At 36.3% G+C, this 27,208-nt stretch overlaps 1 protein-coding gene across 4 annotated transcripts in view; it reads left to right on the top strand.

The window, feature by feature from the left end:
• Positions 1-27,007, top strand: part of WDR47 (WD repeat domain 47) — a 54,831-nt gene extending 27,824 nt beyond the window's left edge. For all 4 annotated transcript variants that reach the window (XM_014835226.3, XM_014835227.3, XM_070486967.1 and 1 more), the window contains 9 exons: positions 4,240-4,418; positions 8,274-8,534; positions 10,535-10,610; positions 12,399-12,556; positions 16,411-16,580; positions 17,126-17,296; positions 18,021-18,152; positions 23,444-23,662; positions 25,647-27,007. In XM_014835226.3, the coding sequence (XP_014690712.1) occupies positions 4,240-4,418; positions 8,274-8,534; positions 10,535-10,610; positions 12,399-12,556; positions 16,411-16,580; positions 17,126-17,296; positions 18,021-18,152; positions 23,444-23,662; positions 25,647-25,789 (1,509 nt within the window). In that variant the 3' untranslated portion in view covers positions 25,790-27,007. The remainder of the gene's footprint in view (positions 1-4,239; positions 4,419-8,273; positions 8,535-10,534; positions 10,611-12,398; positions 12,557-16,410; positions 16,581-17,125; positions 17,297-18,020; positions 18,153-23,443; positions 23,663-25,646) is intronic.
• Positions 27,008-27,208: the final 201 nt, after the last annotated feature.

Below are 27,208 nucleotides of genomic sequence, written 5' to 3'. Positions count from 1 at the left end.
AGAAGGCAGCAAAAGCAGTACTCAGGGGGACATTTATATCTGTAAATGCCTAAGTTAAAAAAGAAGGGGCTGGCCCTGTGGCGTAGTGGTTGACTTTGGCGTGTTTGGCTTTGGCGGCCCAGGTTTGCGGTTTTGGATCCCGAGTGCAGACCTACACCCCTTGTCAGCCATGATGTGGTGGCGACCCACATACAAAAAGAGGAAGATTGGCACAGATGTTAGCTCAGGGCTGATCTTCCTCAAGTAAAAAAAAGAGGAAGGTTGGCAATGGATGTTAGTTCACAGTGAATCTTTCTCAGCAAAAACAAATAAACAGATGATCTCAAATCAATAACCTAACTTTATACCTTGAGGAACTAGAAAAAGAAGAGCAAATTACACCCAAAGCTAGCAGAAAGAAGGAAGCAATAAAGATTAGAAGGGAGATAAAATAGAGAATAGGAAAATAATAGAGAGAATCAATAAAACCAAAAATTGATTCTTTGAAAAAATGAACAAAATTGACAAGCCCTTTGCTAAACTGACAAAGAGAAAAAGAGAAAAGACACAACTAACATCAGAAATGAAACTGGGGACATTATTTTTGACCTTAAAATAATAAAAAGGATTATACGAGAATACTGTTCCAATTGTAAGCCAACAAATTAGAGGACCTAGATGCAATAGACAAATTTCTAGAAACACACAAATTACCTAAACTGACTCAGGAAGAAACAGAAAATCTCAGCAGACCTATAACAAGAGATTAAATCAGTAATCAAAAACCTCCTAACAAATACAAGTTCAGGATCAGATGGCTTACTGGTGAATTCTACCAAACATTTAAAAAAGGGTTAACACCAATCCTCAAAATCTTCCAAAGAAATAGAAGAGGAGGGCACACTTCATAACTTATTCTATGAGGCCAGGATTACCTTGATACCAAGGCCAGATGAAGACATTACAAGAAAAGAAAACTGCAGATGAGTATCTTTTATGAATTTAGAAGCAAAGATCCTCAACGAAATCCTAGCAAACTCAATCCATCAGCATATTAAAAGGAGTATACACGCTGACCAAGTGGATTTATCCCAGGATGCAAGGGTGGTTCAACATTAAAAAAATACATCACATTAATAGAATCAAGGAAAAAATACATGATCATCTCAATTGATAGAGAAAAGGCATTTAACAAAATCGAACACTCTTTCATGATAAAAACTCTCAGAAAACTAAGAGTAGATTGGAACTTACTCAACATGATAAAGTGCATTTATGAAAAACCCTAGCTAATATTATACTCAATGGTGAAAAACTAAAAGCTTTCTCTGTAAGATCAGAAACAAAGACAAAGATGCCTGCTTTCACCACTGCTATTCAGCATTTACTGGAAGTTCTAGCCAGAGCAATTAGACAAGAAAAAGAAATAAAAATCACGCAAATTGGAAAAGAAGAAGTAAACCTATCTCTATTTACAGATGATATGATCCTGTATGTAGAAAATCCCAAAGAATTCACAAGAGAGCTGCTAGAGCTTATACAGAGGTCTGCAAAGTTTCAGAGTACAAGATCAACACGTAAAACTCAATTGTGTTTCTATACACCAGTAATGAACAATTCAAAAAGGAAATTAAGAAAGCAGTTTCATTTACAATAGCATGTAAAAGGATAAAATACCTGGGAATAAATTAAACGAAGGAGGTGAAAGACTTTTACACTGAAATCTACAAAACATTGCTGAAAGAAATTAAAGGAGATCTAAATAAACGGAAAGATATCCTGTGTTCATAGGTAGGAAGACAATATTGTTAAGATGTCAGTCCTACACAATATAATCTACAGATTCCATGTAATTCCTATAAAAATTCCACAGCCTCTTTTGCAGTACTGGAAAAGCCATTATTCAAATTCATATGGAATTGCAAGGGTCCCTGAATAGCCAAAACAATCATTCAAAAAAAGAACAAAATTGTAGGACTTAAACTTTATGATTTCAAAACTTACTACAAAGCTACAGTAATCAAAACCATGTGGTATGTGCACAAGGATAGACATATAGACCAATGGAATAAATTGAGGGTCCATAAGTACTCCCATATATCTATGGCCAGTTGAGTTTTGGCAAGGGTGCCAAGGCCATTCAATGGGGAAAGAATAGTCTCTTCAATAGATGATGCTGGATCAACTGAATTTCCACAAGCAGAAGAATGAAGTTGGACTTCTACCTCATATACGAAAATTAACTGGAAATACATCAACAACCTAAGTAAAAGAGCTAAAGTGTAAAACAAAAGAAAACATAGGGGTAAATCTTCATGACTTTGAATTTTGTAATATGTTCTTAGATATGATACCAAAAGCATGTGTAACAAATGTAAAAATTGATAAATTGGACTTCATCAAAATTAAAAACTTTTATGCATTGAAGGACATTATCAAGAAAGTGAAAAGACAGCCTATGGAGTGGAGAAATATTTGCAAATCTTATATCTGATAAAGGTTTAATATCTGGAATATATAAAGAACTACTGTAACTACTATAACAAAAAGACAACCTAATTTAAAAAAGAACTTGAATAGACATTTCTTTAAAGAATATATGCAAATGCCCAATAAGCACATGAAAAGATGCCTAACATCACTAGTCATGAGGGAAATGCAAATCAAAACCACAATGAAATATAACCTCACAACTGCTAGGATGGCTACAATCAAATCAGTGGAAAATAACAAGTGTTGGTAAGGAAGTGGAGAAATTTGAACCCTCATATGTTGCTGGTTAGAATGTAAAATGGTGTAGTCACTGTGGTTTGGTGCTACCTCCAAAAGCTGAACGTAGAATTACCACATGACCCATAATTCCATTCCTGGGTATATACCCAAAAGCACTGAAACAAAGACTTCAACAGATATTTGTACATCCATGTTCATAGTAGCAAAATTCAAAATAGCCAAAAGGTAGAAATAATCTAAATGTCCATCCACAGATTAATGGATAAACAAAAGTGGTATATCCATACAATGGAATGTTATTCAACTATAAAAAGGAATGAAGTTCTGACATAAGCCACAACATGGATGAACCTTGAAAACATCATGCTAAGTGAAATAAGCCAGACACAAAAGGACAAATATTGTATGATTCCACTTATATGAAATATCTAGAATGGGCAAATTTATAGAGACAGAAAGTAGATTAGAGGTTACCAGGGGTTTGGGGAAATGGGGAATTATTGCTTAATTCTTAGAGAGTTTCTGTTTGGGGTGATGAAAAAGTTTTGGAAATAGGTGATGATGGTTGCACAACATTGTGAATATAACTAATGCTGCTGAATTGTACACTTAAAAATGGTTAGAATGACACATTTTATATTTATTTTACCACAAAAAAACTTTTTTAAAAAAGGACATATAATTTTCTCTCAGAGTTATTGCTATAAGTTATGAAATAGAGGAAGGTTGTTATTATTTCCTGGAATAGGGAGACTGTTTTAGTTAACTGTGCAAGACTCTTGGTTAAGCCAATTGTCAGTGTTGGCCAATTTTAGAGATGATTGATTTGTTGCAGGTAACTCCAGTGCACCTGATCCGGGTAATATGACCAGACTCCAGCTTGGCAGGGCAGTCTTTCTTTGCCAATATTGAAATTCGCTAAATATCTAAGTCCAACCTGTATGTTTGAGTGCTATACAATTCTTTTAGAAGAGTGAAGTAGGAAGGTTCAGACTGCTAAGTTTAACACCGGTTTATTCCACTTTCTTGTAAAAGGCCCTTTGAAACCTGAATTATTGTTTTTGAGGGAAATTTTATAAGTTTCTCTCTACAGTAACCTATTAAACCATTTACATGCTTAAACTAACTGCACTGGACAAGATTAATGTTGAGTTTACTAAATATTAATGCAGTCCATCAATAAATATTTTTTCAAGTAATATAGATAGGTTTGTATTAGTCATGTTCTCTAACCGTGTCTCCTTTATGACCACTATAATTTGTATTTGTATTTTAAGGTAGTCAAGGATCCAGGAAGGCCATTCATTTTGGTCAGTCTCTTGCTGTAACATAAAGCAAATTAACTGATCTACTTGACTATTAAGACTCATGGATACTGTTATTTTTCAAAGAGCAGTATATTAACTATTTTCTAGTTGTTAAATATAGCTACTTGTGTATTTTATTCAGCATTTATGTTACTATTGAGTGATGACGTATTCTGTCATAGTCTCCTCAAATATATTATTTTTTTCTAATATTTTTAAGCTTCGAGATTCAACAGAACAATTTCAAGAATATTATAGGCAAAGATTACGCTATCAGCAACATTTAGAACAGAAGGAGCAACAGCGACAGATATACCAACAGATGCTGCTTGAAGGAGGTGTGAATCAGGAGGATGGTCCTGATCAGCAGCAGAATCTCACCGAACAATTCCTTAATAGGTTTGTCTTTTAGTCACTTTTTAAAATATAAGGAATTATTTAAAAGCTGTTTAAAACATGTAGCTGCTACTCTCCATGTATAGTTTGAAACTTTTAGGCTTTTACAGTATTTCATGGAGTGTAACATGGAGTTACATAATATCTTTATTATTAAAGTGTAATGTGGAGTTACATAATATCTTCCAATCACAGCATTCTGAGGGCTTCATCTAATTTCATCTTCCCCTTTTAACGTCCTTTCACATCTTAGCGACAAGACCAAATGAGTGTGGTGCACAGGCTGGAAGCAGACTGCCAGGTGAATCCAGCTCTGTCCCAGGGTAGCTGAGGACTTAGGGGAAGTTACTTAGCTTCTTTTTGCCTGTTTCCTCATCTCCTTCATAGGATTGCCATGAAGCTTAAATGAGTTAATATATATAAAGTTCTTAGAAGAGTACCTGGCACTTAGTAAGCACTATATGAAGTGTTAATTGTTATTTTTATTGTTATTTTGAGTGCTTAAACTTTCATATTCTTTTGAATTCATTATGTTAAAATGATTCTCTCTTATAGTTTCTGCCAGACAGTATGAACTTATGTTGCTTTTAATTATAGGGTATATATATGGTAATGTGTTTTTTAAAAAATCAGTAAACCAGAATGTGTATTTAAATGAGCAGTTGTTGTTGGCAGATTAAATGAGTTACTATAATAAAGTTACTTAGAATAATTCCTGGCATAAAGGAAGTGTGCCATAAATATTGGCTATCATCATGATTATGATTAGGCAATGCAGTGGTGACTGTCAGTTCTTTACTTAGTTCAGTAATATTGGAAGTAATCCGTTTGACACTCTGAGGGTTGTGGAAGTCAATGAGCCTGAAATTGATCCTATCTTCAAACCTGCACACAAGGAATGTTTATAGTAGTGATATATAAAGTCTAAGTAGGCCTCTGAACATTGAATTTTGAGACCATTTTCTTCCTTTTTTTTTTTAAAGATTTAATTTTTCCTTTTTCTCCCCAAAGACCCCCGGTACATAGTTGCGTATTTTTAATTGTGGGTCCTTCTAGTTGTGGCATGTGGGATGCCACCTCAGGGTGGCTTGATGAGCAGTGCCATGTCGGCGCCCAGGATCCGAACGGGTGAAACCCTGGGCCACCGAAGCAGTGCATGCGAACTTCACCACTCAGCCACGGGTCCGGCCCTGTGAAGACCATTTTTGTATCACCTCTGATCAAGTGGGTTATCAGAATTATCCTAATTTGATGAATTACCACTTCTGGTTCTTGCATGTCTTCTTCATATCCATAAAAGTCATTGTTGCAATTTGACTCTCTGATCACTTTATTTTTTAGTAAAAGCAGATAACTAGCAGTAAGTCAGAAGATGAAGTAGTAAGGTTCTGTGATCCCAAAAGTGTTAGGGATGTACTTCCTAGGAAAAGAAGGTAAACTATTCAAGATGGTTTATCCTTCCTTTAAAGACAATCCTAAATAGAATTCAAATTCTTTCTTATAATTTAGGTTCAGTTTAGAGCATATTTATTGTTTAACAGCTGTTCTCAATTTCTTTAGAGATCAGAGTTTAACATTATATTAAGAGGTAAGTACATTGGGGGCCCAGCCCTGTGGCATAGTGGTTAAGTTTGGCACACTCTGCTTTGGCTGCTCAGGTTTGCAGGTTCAGATCCTGGGTGCAGACTTATGCCACTTATCAGCCATGCTGAGGCAGTGACCCACATACAAAAATAGAGGAAGATTGGCACAGATGTTAGCTCAGGGCTAATCTTCCACAAGATGAAATAAAGCTGAAGATTGGCAGCAGATGTTAGGTCAGGGCGAATATTCCTCACCAGAAAAAAAAAGGCGAGTATGTTATAACAATCCATAGGATAACCAGGTCTATCATAAGTGTGAATAGATGTTTATCCTAAACTTTTGTAAATTAGTTTCACATAAATTATGTGTTGTACTCTTAACCTTTTCTTATCTATTCCATTTTCTAACTCTTTAATGTAATACTTTCATTTCATCCTTTTTTTCTATGCCTGTAGTTTTATATATCTGAGCCTATACCAGAATGTTAAAGTACCTGACTAATACCAAGCACAACTTGAATAGAGATAGAATGTATAAATTAATATAGACTTTTTCCCCTTAATGTTTTATTCTTCCAAATCATTCTAGGAGCAGAGTCTAGTTTCCACATTTAAATTTTGCTTCTTCCTTCCAAGAGGCATAGAGAAAGAGAAATTAAAGTCCTGTTATATAATAGGTCTTATTGAAGTAAATAGGATTTTTATTAACGGTACTGTATCCTACTTTATACCTCTTAATATTTTGTTTTTATTAATACTAATAATTGGCACCACTGATTTAGCACTTATTAAAGGTATATTCTGCCCCTCCGGCATCCTCCCCACTTTTAGAGAGCTAAATGATATATGAGCATTTTAGACTCTTCATGCTTAACTCAACATTTCCCAAATTTATTTGACCTCAGGTTCTTTTCTTATGGGGAGCATTTCACAGGATTAGTTGTTTCATAGAACACAATTTGGGAAATGCTGCCTAGTTAAAATTTTTTTTAACTTTTTATTAAGATTATGATAGTTTACAACCTTGTGAAATTTCAGTTGTACATTACTGTCAGTCATGTTGTAGGTGCACCACTTCACCCTTTGTGCCCTCCCTCCACCCCCCTTTCCCCGGGTAACCACCAATCAGTTCTCTTTGTCTAGTTAAAATTTTTAACTGATAAATATTTAGTAATGGCTGCCAGTTCCTTTAATAATATTGAATTGCTCTTTTAAAGTCTTTTTTAAGCCCTAAACACACACATACACTAATGTTTAATGTAGGAAAATTAGAAAATACAATGAAACACACCACCTCTTGGTAATCACACTCTTTGTGTAGTCCTCTCTTATATTGAATCTAGGCTGAAGAAAGTGATGCTGGACCACTTCTGGGTCTAAATTTTAAGAGGGCCTGGCAGCTTCCTCTTTGTGCTCTTTGGAGCCCTGAGTCCAACATAGGAGTCAGGCTATCCTGTTGTAGAGAGAGTTGTGGTGAGGGAAAGGCCCTGAAGGTAACTTGTTTTGTTTACTGTTTTATCTCCCTGGTGCCCAGATCAAAGCCTGGCAAATAGTCTCTGTAATATGAGTGAATAAATGTATGCATAATAGGGATGACACTTGACTTTGTCCCATCATAGTCTGCTCTAGTCATCCATTTCCTAGTTGATATGGTATTATTAGACAGATTAAATGAAAATGGCTTGTTTAGTTGGTGAGAAGTTTGGTAGTGGTGATATTTTTATTGACTATTTTGAGAAATTGTTTTAAATTGAAAATTAAACCGAAGTTATACTGGAGAAGAAACAGATTTTTTTTCCTGTTTTTATGATAAAAGATGCTTTTAAAAAGTCGGAGAGGCTGGCCCCGTGGCCGAGTGGTTAAATCGCGTGCTGTGCTTCGGTGGCCCAGGGTTTTGCCAGTTCAAATCCTGGACACAGACATGGCACCGCTCATCAAGCCATGCTGAGGTGGCATCCCACATGCCACAACTAGAAGGACCCACAATAAAAATACACAACTATGTACTGGGGGGCTTTGGGAGAAAAAGAAAAAAAAATCAGGGATACCCATTATACCTGTCTCCTTTACAGTGGTGTACTGTGGAAAAGTTTGGATCTTCTGTCAGTATGTTGGTTATGTCTTGAGCTGATGATGGTAATTTTGTAGTAGGAAACTTGCCATAAATTATATATTATATGTGCATGCATTTATCTTCTTAAACTTTTAATCTCCTATTTGTTAGGAATGTGATTAAGTTTTTATTTTAATATGATTGCACTGTTTTATTTTATAGGTCCATTCAAAAGCTTGGTGAATTGAATATTGGAATGGATGGCCTTGGTAATGAGGTATCGGTGCTCAACCAGCAATGTAATGGGAGCAAAGGCAATGGATCTAATAATTCTTCTGTAACTAGTTTTCCTACACCACCCCAAGACTCTAGTCAGAGATTAACACATGATGCTTCAAATATTCACGCAAGCACTCCTTGTAATCCTGGATTAACAAATCACTTACCGTTTCTTGAGGAATCACCTCCTTGTGGAAACCAAATGTAAGTGCTTTACTTTGTAAAACCTGGAAATATTAACTTTCTATTAATAAATAGAAACATAGAAAGTTGAACTTCTCTTTGAAGCCTTACAAATAGAAGCTTTTGGAACTCATTACCTACCAATTTTTTTTTTTATCTGCCTTCATTTATCTACATTCTTTTCTACTAACTTTTAAGTCTCTTAATAGTCTTTATTCTCCTATTACTCTTTTTGCTTTCTTACCACCAAGACAATTCTGTTTTTTATAAGCCACCTTACTCAGAAATCATAGTTTTAGCTTTTCTTCTTCCTGATTTTTTTCTTGCCAAGTAGATCTAGCTACCATACTCCTTACCCACAACACACACTCACTTTGTATACACCTTCTTTCCAATACATATCAATTTTTGTTCAAATCAGTATTCAGTTTTAACATTACTACAGTCATGTAAATGTTATTTACAACTGAGTCATATAGTATAATATGATTATATTTCCTTTTTCTACAACTTTTTGTTTTTCATGGGGACAGTAATTGTCTCATGTTTGATGTGCGTGTATATGTGTGCACATGCATAGTTTTCTTAGTACCTATCACTAAATTATCTGCAGATGCTTTGTCAGAACTTTAAAATCATAAAACTCCTTTCATTATGGTAAAAAATAACAGATACTTTCTCTTTACTTTTTTTTTCCCTGGGAGACATCCCAGCAGGATCACTGCTGCTTCACTTTATATTCATTGTTTTTAGGCCATTTTATTCAGGCCTAGAGAGTCTTGAGACTTCTTTTCGTCATTTTCCTAGGAATTTCCTTTGCCTCTTCCTTGTATTGGACCCCCTGTTTTCAGGATCTCATGTAGTTTCCTGAAAAGAGATACATCAGAGGTGATGTTTCCGAGACCTTGCATGTCTAAATATTTCACATTTGATTTGTTAGTATAGCTGGGTATAGAATCATAGGATGGAAATCATTCCTCAGAGTTTCAAAGGCATTGCTACATGATCTTTTAGTTTCAGTGTTCTTATTTAGAGGTCTGATGTCATTGTGACCTGATCCTTTTTATGAGGCTAGCTGCTTTATCCACTGTGGAATTTTTTAGGACTTTCTCTTCCCCGATGTTCTGAAACTTGATGATGATACACCTCTAGCTGGGTCTGTTTTCACTTCATTCTGCTGGGTACTTCATGGGCTCTTGTAAGCTGGAAACTTAAGTTCTGGGAAATTGAAAAATATTATTTATTTAGCATTTCCTCACCTCCAGTTTTTATCGATTAAATTTTTTTCTGCTACCATATTATTTTCTAAGCTCCTTTTTATTCTCTAATAGTCTTAAAAATTTGTTTTTATGTCTTGTTCTTATTTCCTGGATTCATCATTTCCTCTTATATATCTAAAGATTTTAATTATGCTTTTGTAGCTTTTGTTTTCTGAATTGTCTGTCTTCTTCCAGATTCCTTTTTCTGTTTGTTTTAGTCTTTGACTTTTATCTAGGCTGCTTTCTTCAAGTAACTGGAAATCTTTGACTATCTGTAAAGAGTGAGGCATTTAAAAAAAATTGGTTACAATGAAGGGCTACATATATGGATGGATCTGTCTATCTGTTAGCCTCACAAAAAAAGTGATCAAGTGGAAACATTCTATTATTATGGGACCCTCAACTGTCAGTTTCTGTTACTCTTTTCTCCTGAAAAGCAATCTGAGTTCCTGCCTGGGGTAGGATTTAAGCATAGAAGCAAAGATTCTGGAAGTAAGCAGGGGAAAAGTACTTGACATCTCACTGTAAAATTTGTGGACTTTGACTTAATCTCCTTTCCAGAGTGGCTTCTCATTCCTTATGACTATGCTTGGTGTCACTGAGTCCAGAGCCTCTTAATAAATGGCTCCAAAGAGTAACTTTGACTGGGGTCAGTGAGGGTCGTTTGCCAAAAAAATAAATAGTAGAGATTGAAAGGATAAATTAATTTCATTTCTGTTTTGATATTCAGAGTAAACTTTGTTTGAATTTCTGCTCACACAGCTCATCAGAACATTCGGTCATTAAGCCACCCCTTGGAGATTCTTCAGGGAATCTGTCACGGTCAAGAGGGGAAGAGGTAATACTGTGGGGAAGGAGGTTTCGTTATTTTTATATATACTTGCAAATTTTGCTAAGGAATTCTCAATTCAAAAAAAGACCATTTTTAGAAATAACCATTATTGTTAATGCTGATATTTATCTCAAGGTAGTTGAGCTTTCACAGGGCTAAGTGAAGAGGTTGCCTTAGAAAGCACATTTGAGAGTATTCATGTTAATGGCCCAGTAGTGATCTTGGCACATGAGCTGGGGCTGTGCACTACTCTCTGAACTCGGTGGTTAATTTGTTCAGATATTATTTGTATCTCCTTTGGGCTTCTCATCAATGCATCTGTTTTTTGCTTTGGGACCACACATCCTTCCCTAACTAGTATACAGCTTCACTCTATCTTATTTTCCCTAGTTCAGATTTTAACCTCATAAACAAAGTCATTATTTCAGATGCTTATGGGGCCAAACAAGTAACATAAATGAATAAAGTTCATCAGTTTTGTGATAAGCACGTAGGAATATTTGTCCTGTGCACAAATAATTATGCTCGCCTAGTGTTTCCAGTTCTTTGGATTTTCAAGAAGAGCTATAAATGTAGATTTTCATGTGTAATTTATTTTTTAAATGGCAACAAATTTAAAAAATTTTAAACATACTGGAGAAGAACAAATAAAGTTAATTTGTGGCTCTGCCACTTTTGCTATAAAGCAACCCTTAGTAATTATTATTAATTTACTATAGCCCATTTAATCAATTAGTCATTCCCCTCCATTTTTCTATTATCTACTGTGCTATTCATTTGGCAAACAGTCACATTTCATATATATGGATTAATGGAAAATGTAGCATTTCTAGTCATAAATTCATATGAATAGTATAAGAATTCAGTTCAATTACATAAGACAAACATAATGTGACATATCAGATTTACCTCCTACTCCCCCCTGAGGATGTATTACATGAATACATAAAAGTCTGGGTAGGGAGAGATATAATCTCTTCATCACTATAGTCAATTAGGGTCCTAGAGCTCTGAGGATGCAACCAGAGCTGAAGTGATTTGCCTTTGTGTGTGTACACTTGACATTCATACTTCCCAAAGATAGCATTTGGTTGGGTCTGTTGACTACATGCAGTCTGGAGGTCCCTATTCCAGGTACAGTCAGTCCTGATCAGGGTAGCAGGATGATTTCAAATGATGCCAACAGCAGGAGTCACCAGAGCTTTTATACAGAACTGCTTCAACTTGCCTTCCTCAGAAGAGGGCTGTGGACAGACAAGTCAACAGTTTAAAATAAAAATGAGGCTCAAATTAAATGTTCTGATTAAAATTATTTTTACAGTTTTAAAAGGGTATTTTATAATTTCAGTTTGAAATATTAAAGTATTCGTTGCTGGAAATAATGGCAATTTTTTTAACCCTAAATGGATTAAATAGTTGTCCTTTATACTTCCTATTTTTAGAAAAAGGCGATGCTCCGTTGTTTTTGTAGAACTATATATGTGGGCTATTTTTTCCTTGACAGTTAAAGAGAATTTAATATGGGAATGCATAGTCTTATATTTTGTCATAGTAAGTGAAGAAAAACTTGAATGTCTTTGAGCTCTCTGAACTTAGTTTAGCAATGAGTAGCAAAAAATAGAAACATCAGGGTTAATTTAGATTTACCATTTAAAAGATTATATGATTGTAAGTAGTGAACATAAGGTGATAAAGTGAATAATATTGTTCAAATGAATTTAAAATGGGATAAAGATGAATTCTTTTGAATTCATTTTTTTAATAGGATAACTTTCATGTTCCTTCTTTCCATAGGATGACAAATCAAAAAAGCAGTTTGTTTGTATTAATACCCTAGAAGACACACAAGCTGTTAGAGCAGTGGCTTTTCATCCAGGTGGTGGTTTATATGCTGTTGGTTCAAATTCAAAAACTCTGAGAGTATGTGCCTATCCAGAAGTAATTGATCCAAGGTAAGGATAGATGGTTTGTACTGTCATTCTTGCTTCATTTTTTAATTAGTTACATTGGTCCTTTTTTCAGAATTGCCATTCAGTACTGTTTAATTTTTGTTTCCTTTTATTAAATCTTTTTTTTTTAAAGATTGGCACCTGAGCTAACAACTGTTGCCAATCTTCTTTTTTTTTTCCTACTTTTTTCTCCCCAAATTCCCCCAGTGTATAGTTGTATATTTTTCAGTTGTGGGTCCTTCTAGTTGTGGCATGTGGGACACCACCTCGACATAGCCTGATGAGCGGTCCCATGTCTGCACCCAGGATCGGAACTGGTGAAACCCTGGACTGCTGAAGTGGAGCACGTGAACTTAAACACTCGGCCATGGGGCTGGCCCCAAACCTTTTTTTCTTTTTAAAAAAATTAAAAAAATTTTTTTATTTGGTGGGGAAGATTGTCTCTGAGCTAACATCTGTGCCAGTCCTCTTCCACTTTGTATGTGGGACGCTGCCACAGTAGGCTTCATGAGTGGTGTGTAAGTCTGCCTGGGATCCAAACCTGTGAATCCTGTGCCACCAAAGTGGAGCACGCAGCTTAACTACTACACCTCCAGGCCGGCCCCTCTTTTTATTAAGCTTTAAAATTTTTATTTTCAATGCTTACGAAATACACATAAGAATCATAAACTAACTTTATAAGTTTTTTCATAAAAGGTTTTCAATTAGGCCATTGTTCATTCAATACTCTAGTCTTCTTTATTTCCATGGCTTTTGTATTTTTTTATCTGAAAGATCCTTATATTCCAATTAAATTACATAAGATAGAGACAAAGTAATGCTAGTTATAGACTTTGAGAAAATAAAAAATTTCTTACAATAATAGCTTCAAACAAGTATTAGGTTGAACTATATGAAATTGCTGATATTTGACCATGTTGAAATTGGTCAACCTAACCATGATTTTACCCTCTTGTTTTAACAGATTATGGGATTTGAAAATAAGACATATGTCTATAAAGGCATATGCCACTAAAAATGGGCATATGACCTTATCTATAAGGGGTAAATTCTTTAAAGTTACTAAGAAAGCAAATAGATTAGGTACAACCTCAGAGAACATTGAATTTCATTCTTTGATCAGGTACTCTTTTTGTCAATTTATTTGTTAAGCCTTTTACTATGAAAATAAATTGGCGGGACTGGCCCTGTGGCCGAGTGGTTAAGTTCACATGCTCCGTTTCGGTGGCCCAGGGTTTCGCCGGTTCGAATCCTGGGCTTAGACATGGCACTGCTTGTCAAGCCATGCTGAGGTGGCATCCCACATGCCACAACTAGAAGGACCCACAACTAAAAATACACAACTATGTACTGGGGGGCTTTGGGAGAAAAAGGAAAAATAAAATCTTAAAAAAAAATAAATTAAAATTAAAAAAATAAACAGATTGGCATAATAGAGATAATGAGCTATTTTGTAGATTTTGTGACTAGAGAAATGAATGCCACAAATGGAATAGTTTTCATACCAGTAGACAAAACCACGAAACAAAACAAGCTACAGAACTTTAAAATTCTAAATATAAAAAGCAGTACATGTCATAGTATGTTTCGGAAATGTTTTACAACTATTAAGACTTTTTTATTATAACCCCAGTTTGGAGAACAGATAGCTGAGATTATTTATTTGCATTTTGGGGGGTATCTTTTTATCTGAAACCAGAAATTTAGGCTTTTGGACTGCAGTAGCATTTAAAGGTTGGGAAAGCGAATAGGGTTCATGTTAGGTGATAGTATTATAATTTATTGGTGCTCATTGTGTTAGTCAAGTAGGAATACATGAGAAAGAATAGGCTGAATTCCAGATCAGGGAATGGAAAATAGCAATAATTATGGAGGCAGAGCCAAAGACTTAGATATTTAGGCTTAACCTGATCTCAAGGTAACTTTCTTCTCTTTTGTATTTCTTCTGCTGGCACAGATGTTTCATAGACTGTTCATGAAGAAACTGATTTTTATGAAAATAAGTTTGTTTATTTAAGCAATATATTTTGAGCTCCTTTTATGTGCTAGTTACTATTCTAGGCTGTAGGGATAGTTGTGAGTAAAACAAACATGTTCATTGACTTCATGGAACTTCTGGTTTAGTGGGGAAGATGGATATTATGCAGATAGACACACCAATACGTATAATTATTCATTGTGGTAAGTGTTATGAAGAAAAAGTACAAGGTGCTGTAACAGAGTAAAACGGGAGATAAGAGGACTGGGGAGTCAGAGAAAGGTCTCTGAGGAAGAGGTATTAAAGCTGAGGATGAGTAGAACCTAGCCATGTGAAGAGAAGGGAGAAGATAGTCACCAGGGGGGACATAAGTGAGAAACAGCTTGGCCTTTTGAGGAACCATAATAGGTTCAGATTGGCTGGAGTATTGGGATCTGGAGTGTGATGAGGCTACAGGGATAGTCATGAACTAAATTATGCAGAGCTTTATAGCCATTTTGGGTTTTATCCTGAGTGTGGTGGGAAGCTGCTGAAAGTTTTGAACAGAGCTGTGTTGTGATCTAAGTATATTTTGAGATGATCACTCTGGCGGTGGGTCAGATGGCAGTAAGAGTGGTTGCTAGGAGAAGGGTAGGAGGCCGTTGTTGTCGATGGCAGTGGAGATGGAACAAAATGGATAGAGGTAAAATCTTTTTAAAAAAAGAATTAGTAGGCCCTGGCAGTGAATTGGATGTGTGACTAACAAGGGAATCTTTTGATTTGATCTATGTTCCAGATCAATATTAAACACCTTCTATGTTTTGGAGATTTGTCAGTCTTCTTTCTTGTTTCTTAATTTTGAAAATTTTCAAGCATACACAAAAGTAGAGACAGAAATCCAGTAGTTGTCAAGATTTTTATGTTTACTTCATCCGTTTTGTTTGTTTGTTTACTAAAGTATTTTAATGAATCTCCAAAAGCGTACATTTTCTTACATAGACTTGATGTTATATACCTAATAAAATCTTTAGTATCCTTATATTAGTCTGTGTTTTAAAGTGTAGATAAGATGCTGCTACTCCACTGAACCAGTGTTTGACTTCCATTAAAGGCTAAACTCTTGAGGAGCGAGGCATTTAGGACCTTCCACAGCTGTGCCTGCAGCTCCTCACCCACCATTCAGTCTCCAGAATGCCCCGGGCGTCTCCCCTTTAGCCCCACTCTTTCCCAGGCTGAACGCTCAGCTGGTAGTTTCCCTATTGTATTTTTTCTTCACTGAAGCTATTTTCCTGCCTTCATGTTTTTCTGTAAAAATGTCTGTAAATGTAAATGTAAAAATTTTAAATGTAAAAATCTTCTGTAAAAATGTAAAGCTGTCCTTTAAGGCCTAGTACTTTGTACTGGACTGTAACACTTATACTTGCCTTAGTGTTGTGACAACATCTACCTCTCCCAGATTTTAGACTCTGGACAGAGCTCTTGCCTCTTTTATTTTTTATCTGTTTCTGGCCTCCCCTCGGCCCTAGGCAATTGGATATTATATGTTTAATAAACATTTGTTGAGCTTTTTGAATTTGGAAACATTATTAGCTTTTTAAAAATTATTTTCTTTTGTGTTTCTGAGTTAAAAATCTATGAAAAATATGTGAAATGGAGACTTTAATATCCTGTTTCCTATATGGTCTGAAATAGATTAGTCTAATAATGGTTTATAATTTTACTTTTGGATTTCAAATATGCTTTAAATTTATTTCTTCTAAGATTTTGAAAATTGTTATTAACCTGTTGTATGATACTCTTTTTGCTCCCACCCTCAAGAACAACCATAATATAGAACGCCATATCCATTAACTTTAGCAAGCAAGAAATTGAAATATCTTTCTGTAATTTTTCTTTTTAGTGCACATGACATCCCTAAGCAGCCAGTGGTACGTTTTAAAAGGAATAAACATCATAAGGGATCCATTTACTGTGTGGCCTGGAGTCCTTGTGGACAGTTACTAGCAACAGGATCAAATGATAAATACGTGAAAGTGCTGCCCTTCAATGCAGAGACTTGTAATGCAACAGGTAGGGCCCAAGTATGTGAACAGTAGCTTACCAATGTATTCTTTATGTTTTCCCCATCTTATATCTCTGACATACCTCTGTATTGTCTTTAATAAAATCTAAGAATATAGCCTTAAGAAGCATTTTTTTACATTCTAATTGCTTTGTTATATTTGTGAGGCATTATTTTTTTCAGTAAGTTCTTACAGGTGGCTAGGTGCTACCTAATCCTTAGAAAATTATTATCAGAAAAATAACTTTTAAATAACTACCAGATATATATTAATGAATATTTTCTAGAGAGTATCTGTCTTCTCTTTCATTTCTTTGGGATGAAAGACAAGATGGGTCTGTTTTAGGGATGATGGTAACTGATCAGTATTTTGATTTCTTGAAGTTCTTTGCTTAGCAAAGTGAAATTAATTATAATATTAATCCCTAAATGAAAACTTAAACCATACCATTCTACCATTATTCTTGGTCAGTTCTGAGGCAGTTTAACAATCTCAAATTATCATAGTAAGTTGAGCAGCATCTTTTTTTTTTAATTCTTATTGCTGTTTCAGGACCGGATCTGGAATTTAGTATGCATGATGGGACAATTAGAGACTTGGCATTTATGGAAGGCCCAGAAAGTGGTGGAGCTATTTTGATAAGTGCTGGAGCAGGAGACTGTAACATTTACACAACTGATTGTCAAAGAGGACAGGGCCTGCATGCTCTGAGTGGACATACCGGTATGTGATTCAGTCTCAGGTGCTGCTTTTCTTTTTGTTCAACTCGTGCTTTCCCCTCCTCTGTGTTTTCACTAATAGAGTATATTTTATCAAAAGAGATTCCCTCAAGACAGGACATTTTTATTTCCAAAATTTAAATTGTAACTTTATTAAATTGTAAATTAAATTGTAACACAGCAGTGATGGCTAACATTTCCCTGTGTGCTAAATCCTTTAGTGCACGTAATTCCTTAATTTAATCCTCACAACAACCTTATGAGGCAGTAAGTTTTATCCCCATCTTACACATGAAAAAAGCGAAACTTTAAAAGGCAAATGACTTGTCCAATATCTTAGGGGTAAACGTGGCAGAACTGAGATGTGACCCCAGGGTCTGTCTCTTCCAAAGCTGGTGATCCAACCCCACAGTCTTGTGCTTCCTCTGTGGAAACTTGGCTATAATTTCAAATGATAATTTTTTTTCAGTAATAATTATGATGCCCTGAAATACTGAATCACCAAAAAAGATTAAGTTTCTTCAGTATGGTTTTGAAGCTGTGTGTTTTACTGAATTTTAATTTTTTGAAAATAGCCAATATATTTGGTATATGTGGAAAATCTCTACCACATAGTATATTTGATTAACCAGACCATCACATGCCCAATAATAAGGAGTACTTAGCTATGAATGTGTTATAGAAAAGTACTATTCCACAGTAATAACCGAGTGTATGATCTTTTATAGGGCATATTTTAGCACTTTATACCTGGAGTGGCTGGATGATTGCATCTGGTTCTCAGGATAAGACTGTTAGATTTTGGGATCTTCGAGTACCAAGCTGTGTTCGTGTTGTTGGCACAACATTCCATGGAACTGGTAGGTTTTTCTGGAATTTAGATGAATTTATATGAGAAAGAAACTTTATAAATTGCACTTGCTTACCTCCTCTCCCCTGCAACATATATGTTAAAAAAGGTAGGAACAATAGTAAAATAAATACTTGGTATTTTATTGATTACTTTAAATTATTTCAAAATGCTTTTATCTGTTACTTTATTTGTACACATAATATTCAGCCTAGGAAACTGAGGCCCAGGGAGATTAAGTATCATGTTCCAAATTATTCTCTTAGCCAGGGCCATTGTAGAACTAAGACCTTTAAAAAACATTTTTTAAAATGCATGCACATGACAAAAATTGAAATTGAACAAAAAGGGTATACCATTTTCTTCCCACTCCTGTTCCTTGGTGTCTTTCCCTAAGGGACCAGTTTCTTATTTTTTCTTCTGGAAATATTCTGTAAGTATGCAATCAAAAAGCTTATATATGTCATAATTTCTTTTCTCCTTTAAACACACACACACAAATAGTAGCAAGTAATACATGCCTTGCTTTTTTTTTTTTTTTGGTAAGGAAGATTGGGCCTGAGCTAACATCTGTTGCCAGTCTTCCTCTTTTTTTTTCCTCCCCTTAGTCCCAGTACGTAGTTGTATTTCTTAGTTGTAAGTCCTTCTGGTTCTTCTCTGTGGGATGCTCACAGTGCATGGCTTGATAAGTGGTGTGTAGATTCACGCCCAGGATCTGAACCCATGAACCCTGGGCCGCCGAAGCAGAGCACGTAAACTTAACCACTATGCCACTAGGCCAGCCCTAGCCTTGCTTTTTCGACTTAACAATATATCTTGGTTTGTTGCATGTAAACGGAGGCTACTGCTCTTTGCATTGTCTCACCTTTTAAAACACTAAATCTAAGAGTGACACAATATTCTGCCATTGTGTTTATTTTACTTTAGAGTCTTTTTTCTGCCTTTGTAGTTTTTTTTTTTTTAAGATTTTATTTTTTTCCTTTTTCTCCCCAAAGCCCCCCAGTACATAGTTGTATATTCTTCCTTGTGGGTCCTTCTAGTTGTGGCATGTGGGACGCCGCCTCAGAGTGGCTTGATGAGCGGTGCCATGTCCGCACCCAAGATTCCAACCAATGAAACATTGGGCCGCCTGCAGCGGAGCGCGTGAATTTAACCATTCGGCCACAGGGCCAGCCCCCTGCCTTTGTAGTTTTTAATAGCAATTCTGTGGCACTATTCCAAGTGAAAAGGCCTGCCTTATATACTTAATTTTTGGTGGGGTTTTTTTTGATGCTTTATTTATTCTCTTGACTTTAATGGACCCTTTTCTCTACTTTGATTTAAACCAGATTTGATTTGTTACAGCAAATTTGAGTCTGGAACACACACGCACATGTATAATTATATTTTTATATCTGAATATGTGATCATTGATTTGTTAAAGTTTAGTTGGCATTATTATCAAAGTTAATGTATAACAGTTGAAAGAACTAAATAGTTCAATAAGGCTTATTATTAAGAAAAACAGCATTGCCCTGGGATTCACCCCTGCCCTCCAGCCCCTGCCTCACTTCCCATTTCTCAGAAGCAACCAACCATTTTTAACTTTTGTAGCAGTTTTATTTTTGTGTTTATTTCCATATTTCTAAATAACATTCCTGTAACCATAGTTTTAGGATTTATTTTCTTCCCACCATAGAAAACGAAGATTTAACTTTTCATGTCCCTTTCTGACTCCTACCATCCCTCATCCACTTACATACTCCATGTCTCCCATCCTTTCAATGTAGTTTTATCAATTTTGGTAAGATCAGTATTCATTGTTTACTTTATTTTAACCCCAGCTGCTGTTCCTATCTTTTTTTTTCTTTTCTTCCATATCTTTTTGTTTTCCTTGGTGTTAAAAATTGTATTTTTTTGTTTGTTTGTTTGCTTAGTTTCTATACGCTTATCACTAATTTATCTCCAAACTCCCCCCTACTTGTCTAAATTATTTTCAATCCCTTTTCTCTCCTTTTCAGGGTCTTCATTTTTTTATCTTCTTTCTCTTGCAATATTAACATCTCCTTCTCTACTGGATCTCTCCTTCTCTACCATATATAACAAAAATTTTGTAGAATTGGCAATGCCTAAAAGTTCCCCTGTTGACCTCCGTATTCTCCTTCTAGCTCTCACTCTAAATTTTTGCTCCCTTTCTTACCCAGCTGTCTCAAAGGTCTTGCCTATATATGCTGTTTCCCGTTTTCCCATCCTCAGTCTACAACTTACTCCAGTCTGTCTCCTGCTGCAACCACTCGAACAAGAACTGCCTTTTTTAAGATCACCAGCAATCTTCGTGTTGTCAGATCACTTTTGAATTCTCATTTTACTGCAGCTCTCAGCGGCATGCAACACTTGACCTCTTCCTCTTTTCTTTTGGGTTTTCTCCTCTTTACCTCTTGGAGAACTACCTCTTTGCTGGCTCTTCCTCCTTTGCTCAATCTCTAAATTTAGGCATTCCCTAGAGCTCAGGACTTTTGTCTCCTCTCTTTCTCTAGATGAGTACATCTATTCCCAGGGCTTTAAGTATAACTCCTGTGCTGACAGACCTTAAATTTTTATCTCTAGCCCAAACCTCTTCTGTGTGCCAGGCTCACATTTCTAACCCATCTTCTTGATGTCTCCTTTTGGATATCTCACAGAACACTTCAAACTTAACATGGCTTAAACCAAACTATTGAATCATGACCTCTCCCCTTAAACAAAACTGCCCCAGGCCTCCTCACCTAAGTGGTACCACCCACCCATTGTTCATGCCCTAAACTGTGGAGTCTCCCTGGATCCTTCTCTCTCTCTCCTTTCCTCCAGTATCAATCTATAAACAAATCCTGTTGCGTTAGCCTCCAAAATCTATCTGAAATCCATTTACTACTTTGCATCTTTATTGCCGCCACTCTAGGATGAACCACCACCATCTCTCAACCACTGCAATAGCTTCCTCACTCTCCTCTGCACTTCCTCTTGTGCCTCTTCCAGTCTGTGGTTCACACAGCAGCCAGGGCATATGATACCTTGCTTGCAACACCTCAGTGACTTCTCATTGCTCTTGGGTTCAAGTGCAGACTCTTTACCATGGCCTATGAGACCCTGCTTGATCTAGCATTGTTTACCCATTTAGTCTCATCTCAGATCACTTGCTTCTTTCCTTCAGTTCCTGGAATGCGCCAAACTCTTTCCACCTCCAGTGAATTCACGTGTTATTTCCTTGACCTGAAATGCTCTTCCTTTTCATGGTCGGGTCCTTCTCATCTTTAGGTCTTAGCTTCGGTAGCACCTTGCCAGAGAGGCCTTCTTTGATTGCCCCAGTTGGGACCTCGCCATTATTTTCTATCACTCAACTCCATTTATTTCCTTCATAGCTCTTAACACTATTTAAAATAATATATTTGATTACTTGTTTATTGCTGGTCTCCAATAGATTGTAAGTTTCATAAAGGCAGCAATCATATCTGTTTTATTTCCCAGAGTAGATTTAGCACCTGCTGTAGTATTGGCCCAAAGGAGTAGTTATCTAATAACTTTGTTGAATTAATGAACCTGGATTTCTCTTGGCACCATAAAGTTTGAATGTGTAAAACTAAACTCATTATATTTCCGCTGAAAATCAGCTCTCCTTCCCATTTTCCCTGTTTTTGATAATGATTCTCTTATTTCCTCATGCAACTAGATTTGAAATCTCGACTCATTTTTCACTCCTTTTTTTTGTGCCCATCTAGGCAGTTGCCAAGACTGTTGATTCTTTATTCAGTTTTTTTCCTAGAATGTCTATTTGTCCTCATTCAGGCCCTTATTCTCTCATTATTCTATTATTCTATCTTGTCTTCAGTGGCCTTCTGTTTTCTATAATCTGTCCATTTTAATTTGATACACACATTTTTACATAGATTAAGCTTCCAAAAGTACTGCTTGGATCATGTAATTCTCATGTCTAGAAATCTGTAGTGATATTTCACCATAAATAGGAAGAAGCTCAAACTGCAGTTTAGCCTTCAAGATGCTTGATGGTCTGGCCTAACCTGCCTTTTATGTTGCAGCTACAAGCTGCCTTTTTTTTTTTTTTTAAAGATTTTATTTTTTTCCTTTTTCTCAACAAAGCCCCCCAGTACATAGTTGTATATTCTTCGTTGTGGGTCCTTCTAGTTGTAGCATGTGGGACGCTGCCTCAGCGTGGTTTGATGAGCAGTGCCATGTCTGCGCACAGGATTCGAACTAACGAAACACTGGGGCGCCTGCAGCAGAGCTCGCAAACTTAACCACTCAGCAACGGGGCCAGCCCCTACAAGCTGCCTTTTATGTTAACTTGTTAAACCAAGTAACTCCAGCCAAACTAAGCTAAACATTTTTATACTTTTCTTCTAAATTTTCTCATGTAATTCTTCCTGATCATAATAGCCCTCTTCTTTTCTCTATCAAAATTTCAAGCAAAGATGATTTTTAATTGCATATGTGTATAATAAATACAAACATACACACATTCTCTCTCTTATTTATATTGATTGCTGTTCTTCAAGATCTAACTTATGTCCCTTTTTTCTGTGAAGTCTTCCCAGGCCACTTTGGTCTGCAGCAGTGTTCTTTAGCCTTGTTTTCGTTATTGCCCCCACAACGGAGAAAAACTAATTTTTTTCCTAACAAGAGAAATTAAATACCAAGGACTAAGATTTTTTTGGATAGGATTGAGCTCTGAAGGACTACAAATCATTGTTAATGTTTAAGATTTTTTTGTTCCCTGAGAAACATTTTGCATCCCCTTGTGGATGTTATTCCTCCCACTGAGAATGCATAGTCTAGAGTTAGGGCTCCAGCCTGTGGAATCAGAGCTTATTTTCTGTTCAGTTCCTATTGACAGTAAATCACATGTTGCTTTGAGACATTTCCTATACTGTGTCCTAAAACATATTTGTTATTTAATTTCTGGGTCCACCAACTAGACTCTAAGCTGGGTGTGGGAGTATTTCTGGACACTTACCCAGCAGTGAAAAAGTGAATTAGGAAAAGTGGGTCATCTCATCTATTGCATTATAGGTAGTGCTGTCCCAGGGGTTCTCTCAAATGACAAAAAAATGAACCTTTTCATTTCTCACAGAATCTTGCCTCATATCTTACCCCGAAAAAGGACACAAGTGTTTATTGGTTGACTGTTAATTTGGATTTTTCCATAACTGAGCAGTATTGATAAGCTACATTAAATTTTTAGTGTATGGTTCAGTGAACATAATTAGCTGTTGCAGTTAAGCTATATTGATTTTTTCCATATTGAAACTTCCATTCCTCCTGCTACAGGCAGTGCAGTGGCATCTGTAGCTGTAGATCCCAGTGGCCGTCTCTTAGCCACAGGACAAGAAGATTCCAGCTGCATGTTGTATGACATAAGAGGAGGAAGAATGGTGCAAAGTTATCACCCTCATTCCAGTGATGTTCGCTCTGTTCGATTCTCTCCTGGAGCTCACTACTTGTTAACAGGATCCTATGATATGAAAATAAAGGTGACAGACCTACAAGGTGATTGAGATTGACCTCTTTCCTTGTTTTCAGTCTCTCCTGTTCTCTTTGGGGTCTTTCTTTTTGTTAGTGTGATCAACTATACACCATTTTCAAATTTTAGTTTTATATACTGAGCAAATTACTATTACTGTATTGAGATGAGTTGTAGCAAATTATTACATAAATTGAGTGAATAGTCATTTTTATTAAATAATTTTAAAAATATTTAAGAGAGTCAACATTTATTACACTGAATCATTCTGAGTTCAATGATGGTAGATGTTAAAAATACACATTTATGTACTGCTATTTGCTAATACCTTAAAAAACTTAGTTTATAATCTGTGTAATTATGTCTTTGTATCTAGTTTTATTTTTAAAGATTTATTAAGCAAATATTTATTGTGTACCAACTAGGGACACACAGAGAGATGAATAAGACAGGTAACTTCCTCTTTGATGGAGCTTATGTTTTAGAGGTCAATAAAAAGTAAGGCAATAAAAATGTAATTTTAGGTATTGGCAAGTGCTATTATTAAAAATTAGCAAGGTGTAGGAAAGAGTAACTAGGGTGGGTAGGGAAGGCTATTTTAGATTGGATAGAGAGGTCTCTCCAGGGAAGTGCCATTGCGTGGAGACCTGAATGACGAGAAGAAACAAGCCATGCCAGGACCCTAGGAGAAGACCAGTGCACGTGTAAAGGTGCTGAGGCAGGAACAAATGTTGCACGTTCATGACACTGCAAGAAGCCAGTGTGGCGGAACTTCATGAATCAGGGGAGAGAGAGACAGGAGAATACATCAGAGGCAGGGGTTCATAGGGATTTTTAAAAGCATAATGGAATCCTTTGGACGATTTAAAACAGGGAGTGATATGATCTAACTCAGTTTTAGTTGTTTTTTTTTCCTTGAGGAAGATTAGTCCTGAGCCAACATCCGCCGCCTTCCTCTTTTTGCTGAGGAAGGCTGGCCCTGAGCTAACATCCGTGTCCATCTTCCTCTACTTTCTATGTGGGACGCCTACCACAGCATGGCTTGCCAAGCGGTGCCATGTCTGCACCTGGGATCTGAACCAGTGAACCCCAGGGCCACCGAAGTGGAACGTGCACATTTAACTGCTGTGCCACCGGGCCGGCCCCCTAAATTACTTTTAAAGGATGATTTTGAGTTCTATAGGGAGAATGGACTATAAGTATAAATATCAGTAAGGAAGTTACTGGAATAGTTCAGGTGAGAGATTATGGTGGCTTGGACCAGGGTGGTAGAGGTGGAGGTGGTAAGAAGTGACTGAATTTTTCCGGATATATTTTAATTTGTTTGGATTAAATTTGGGAGTGAGGAGGAAAAAGGAATCAATGCTGATTCCTAGGTTTTTGGAATGGGTAACCAGTTGGTGCTATTGAGATGAGGAAGACAGGTAGGAGGAGGAACTGGTTTGGGCAAGAAAATCAAGAGTTTGGTTTTGAACAAGTTAAATTTAAGATGACTGTCAGGCAATCAAGTGAGAAGTTGAATAACTATTTGGATACTAGTCTGGAGGTCAGGTGAGAAGTCAAGGTTGGAGATGAAATGTGTGTGAATTATAAGTATATAAATGGCCATGGTATCATGGTACTAGATGAAATTTTGTAGCAAGTGAGGTATAAAGGGAACAAGAAATCTGAGGGTTGACTCCTGGGATTCACCAAACTTTAAGTCAGGAAGAGAAGAGAAACCAGCAAAGGAGTTGGAGAGGCAGTGGCATCGAAGTCAGGGAGAAATCAAGTTGAGAGAGTTTCAAGGAGAGAGGAGCAGCTGTGTCACATGTTGCTGTGCATATGTTACCAAATTCCGCTAACATAATTAGGTATTCATTAATTTAACCTTGTGTAAACCTTTAGTATATTAATGAAGTTTAGGATTTTTTTATATTGTAATGTCTTAAAGTAACAGGAAGTCAGTGAAATCTATGCATGTACTTAATTTGTATTGTAAATCAACGTCTCTTTTCTTTTTCAATTTAGGAGACCTCACTAAGCAGCTTCCTATCATGGTGGTGGGGGAGCATAAGGACAAAGTGATTCAGTGCAGATGGCATACCCAGGACCTTTCCTTCCTGTCGTCCTCGGCAGACAGAACTGTAACCCTCTGGACTTACAATGGATAGAGTACACCTGACGTCAGTCTATGCAGTGCAAGCACAGAGGCTTAAGACTACTGAGTTGTGAAAATTACAGATTTGAAGAACACAGACTGACTGGGAAAGTGGCTTAGCACGAGGAGGCCCCTTCTTACCGTAGATCCCTTTGCTAGGAGGTGTTGGGTGGTGTTATTCTGCAGTGCTTTCAGTCTTCCGTTGTGAGCTCGTGCTGCCGTGACCTGCTATATGTAGTCTTGTTGCCAAAGTCTGCGAAGAGCTCTTGTTGTCAGTGTGCACTCCAAGTCAAGGTGGATGATGTGTTTACAGTTTAGTATTAAATGCATTCCTTGGTCTTTGCCCAAATAACAGTTTTATATACACATTGAAACGGAACTATACTTTAAGCATATTATTACATGTAATGCAACCAATTCTACACAGATTAAACATAGGTGTTCAGAAATTACTTTTGCTTTTCTCACAATCCAATGATATTGTATCATTTGTCAGCTAGAGGTCAGAATTTTACATCTCTCTCAAAAGTTATATGGTTGTTTTCACTAAGGGTCATTATGGAATTTAAAGATGGATGGAAAACTGCTTCCTAGTTCATTATGTGGTATAGGCCTTTTTTTTTTCTTAAACCCAGGGATATAATTACTATTTAATCACACTATTTTGTTTCAGGCTTAAAAGGTAAATGTGTTTGCTTCAGAAACTTGTTAATTTCAATTTTTTGAATGCAACAAGATACCTCCCTTCTAAACTGTACTGTAGAAGCAGGCAGCAGCGTTACGTGGTGCCACACCCGATGGTACAGTAAACTTACTGGCTAGCATTTTTCCTTTTAAAAATTAAAAACTTTGCCATAGACTATAGCATGGCTTGAAATGCTATGTCCGCATGATAATTTAAAATGGAAAATTTAAACTTTGCACTCCAGAAGCTTATTTGGATTTTTTTCTTGCACTGTTTTGTGTAATGCAGAATAATGATTTTATTTCTATGGCATTGTAGATTCTAACATTTATGTATCTTTATTTTCATATTGTACAGTAATTTTACTTTAAATTATTAAATAGGCTATTTTATTTATTCCAAATGCAGTTGAGTTGTTTCTAATTATTGAACTGTCTGTGCACTGTATGTAGCAAGCATTTTTAATCTATTGTATACAAGTGGAAAGGGTATTAGAAGTGTAACTGTGCTATTATTTCAATAAAGACCTCTTGACACCTGAAACTATCCCCATTTCTCCGTGTCTGTGGCTTTCATTTTAGAGTGTTATTTTTTCCAGTTTACTTGGAGGTAGTGTTGTCCAACGGATGAACTCCACAATCAGTTTCTTACATTTCTTTCTACAGCTCTTCCACTAGCTTACTTTTTAACTGCATAACTTTTGCATGTCTTCTCTCTCTTTTATTGAAGATCTAGAGAACTTTCCTG

This window comes from Equus asinus, chromosome 16, assembly GCF_041296235.1.
Source record: "Equus asinus isolate D_3611 breed Donkey chromosome 16, EquAss-T2T_v2, whole genome shotgun sequence".
Taxonomy (NCBI): Eukaryota; Metazoa; Chordata; class Mammalia; order Perissodactyla; family Equidae; genus Equus; species Equus asinus.
The sequence above is the reverse complement of the archived record's forward strand: the minus strand, read 5'-3'. Positions and strand labels throughout refer to the sequence as shown.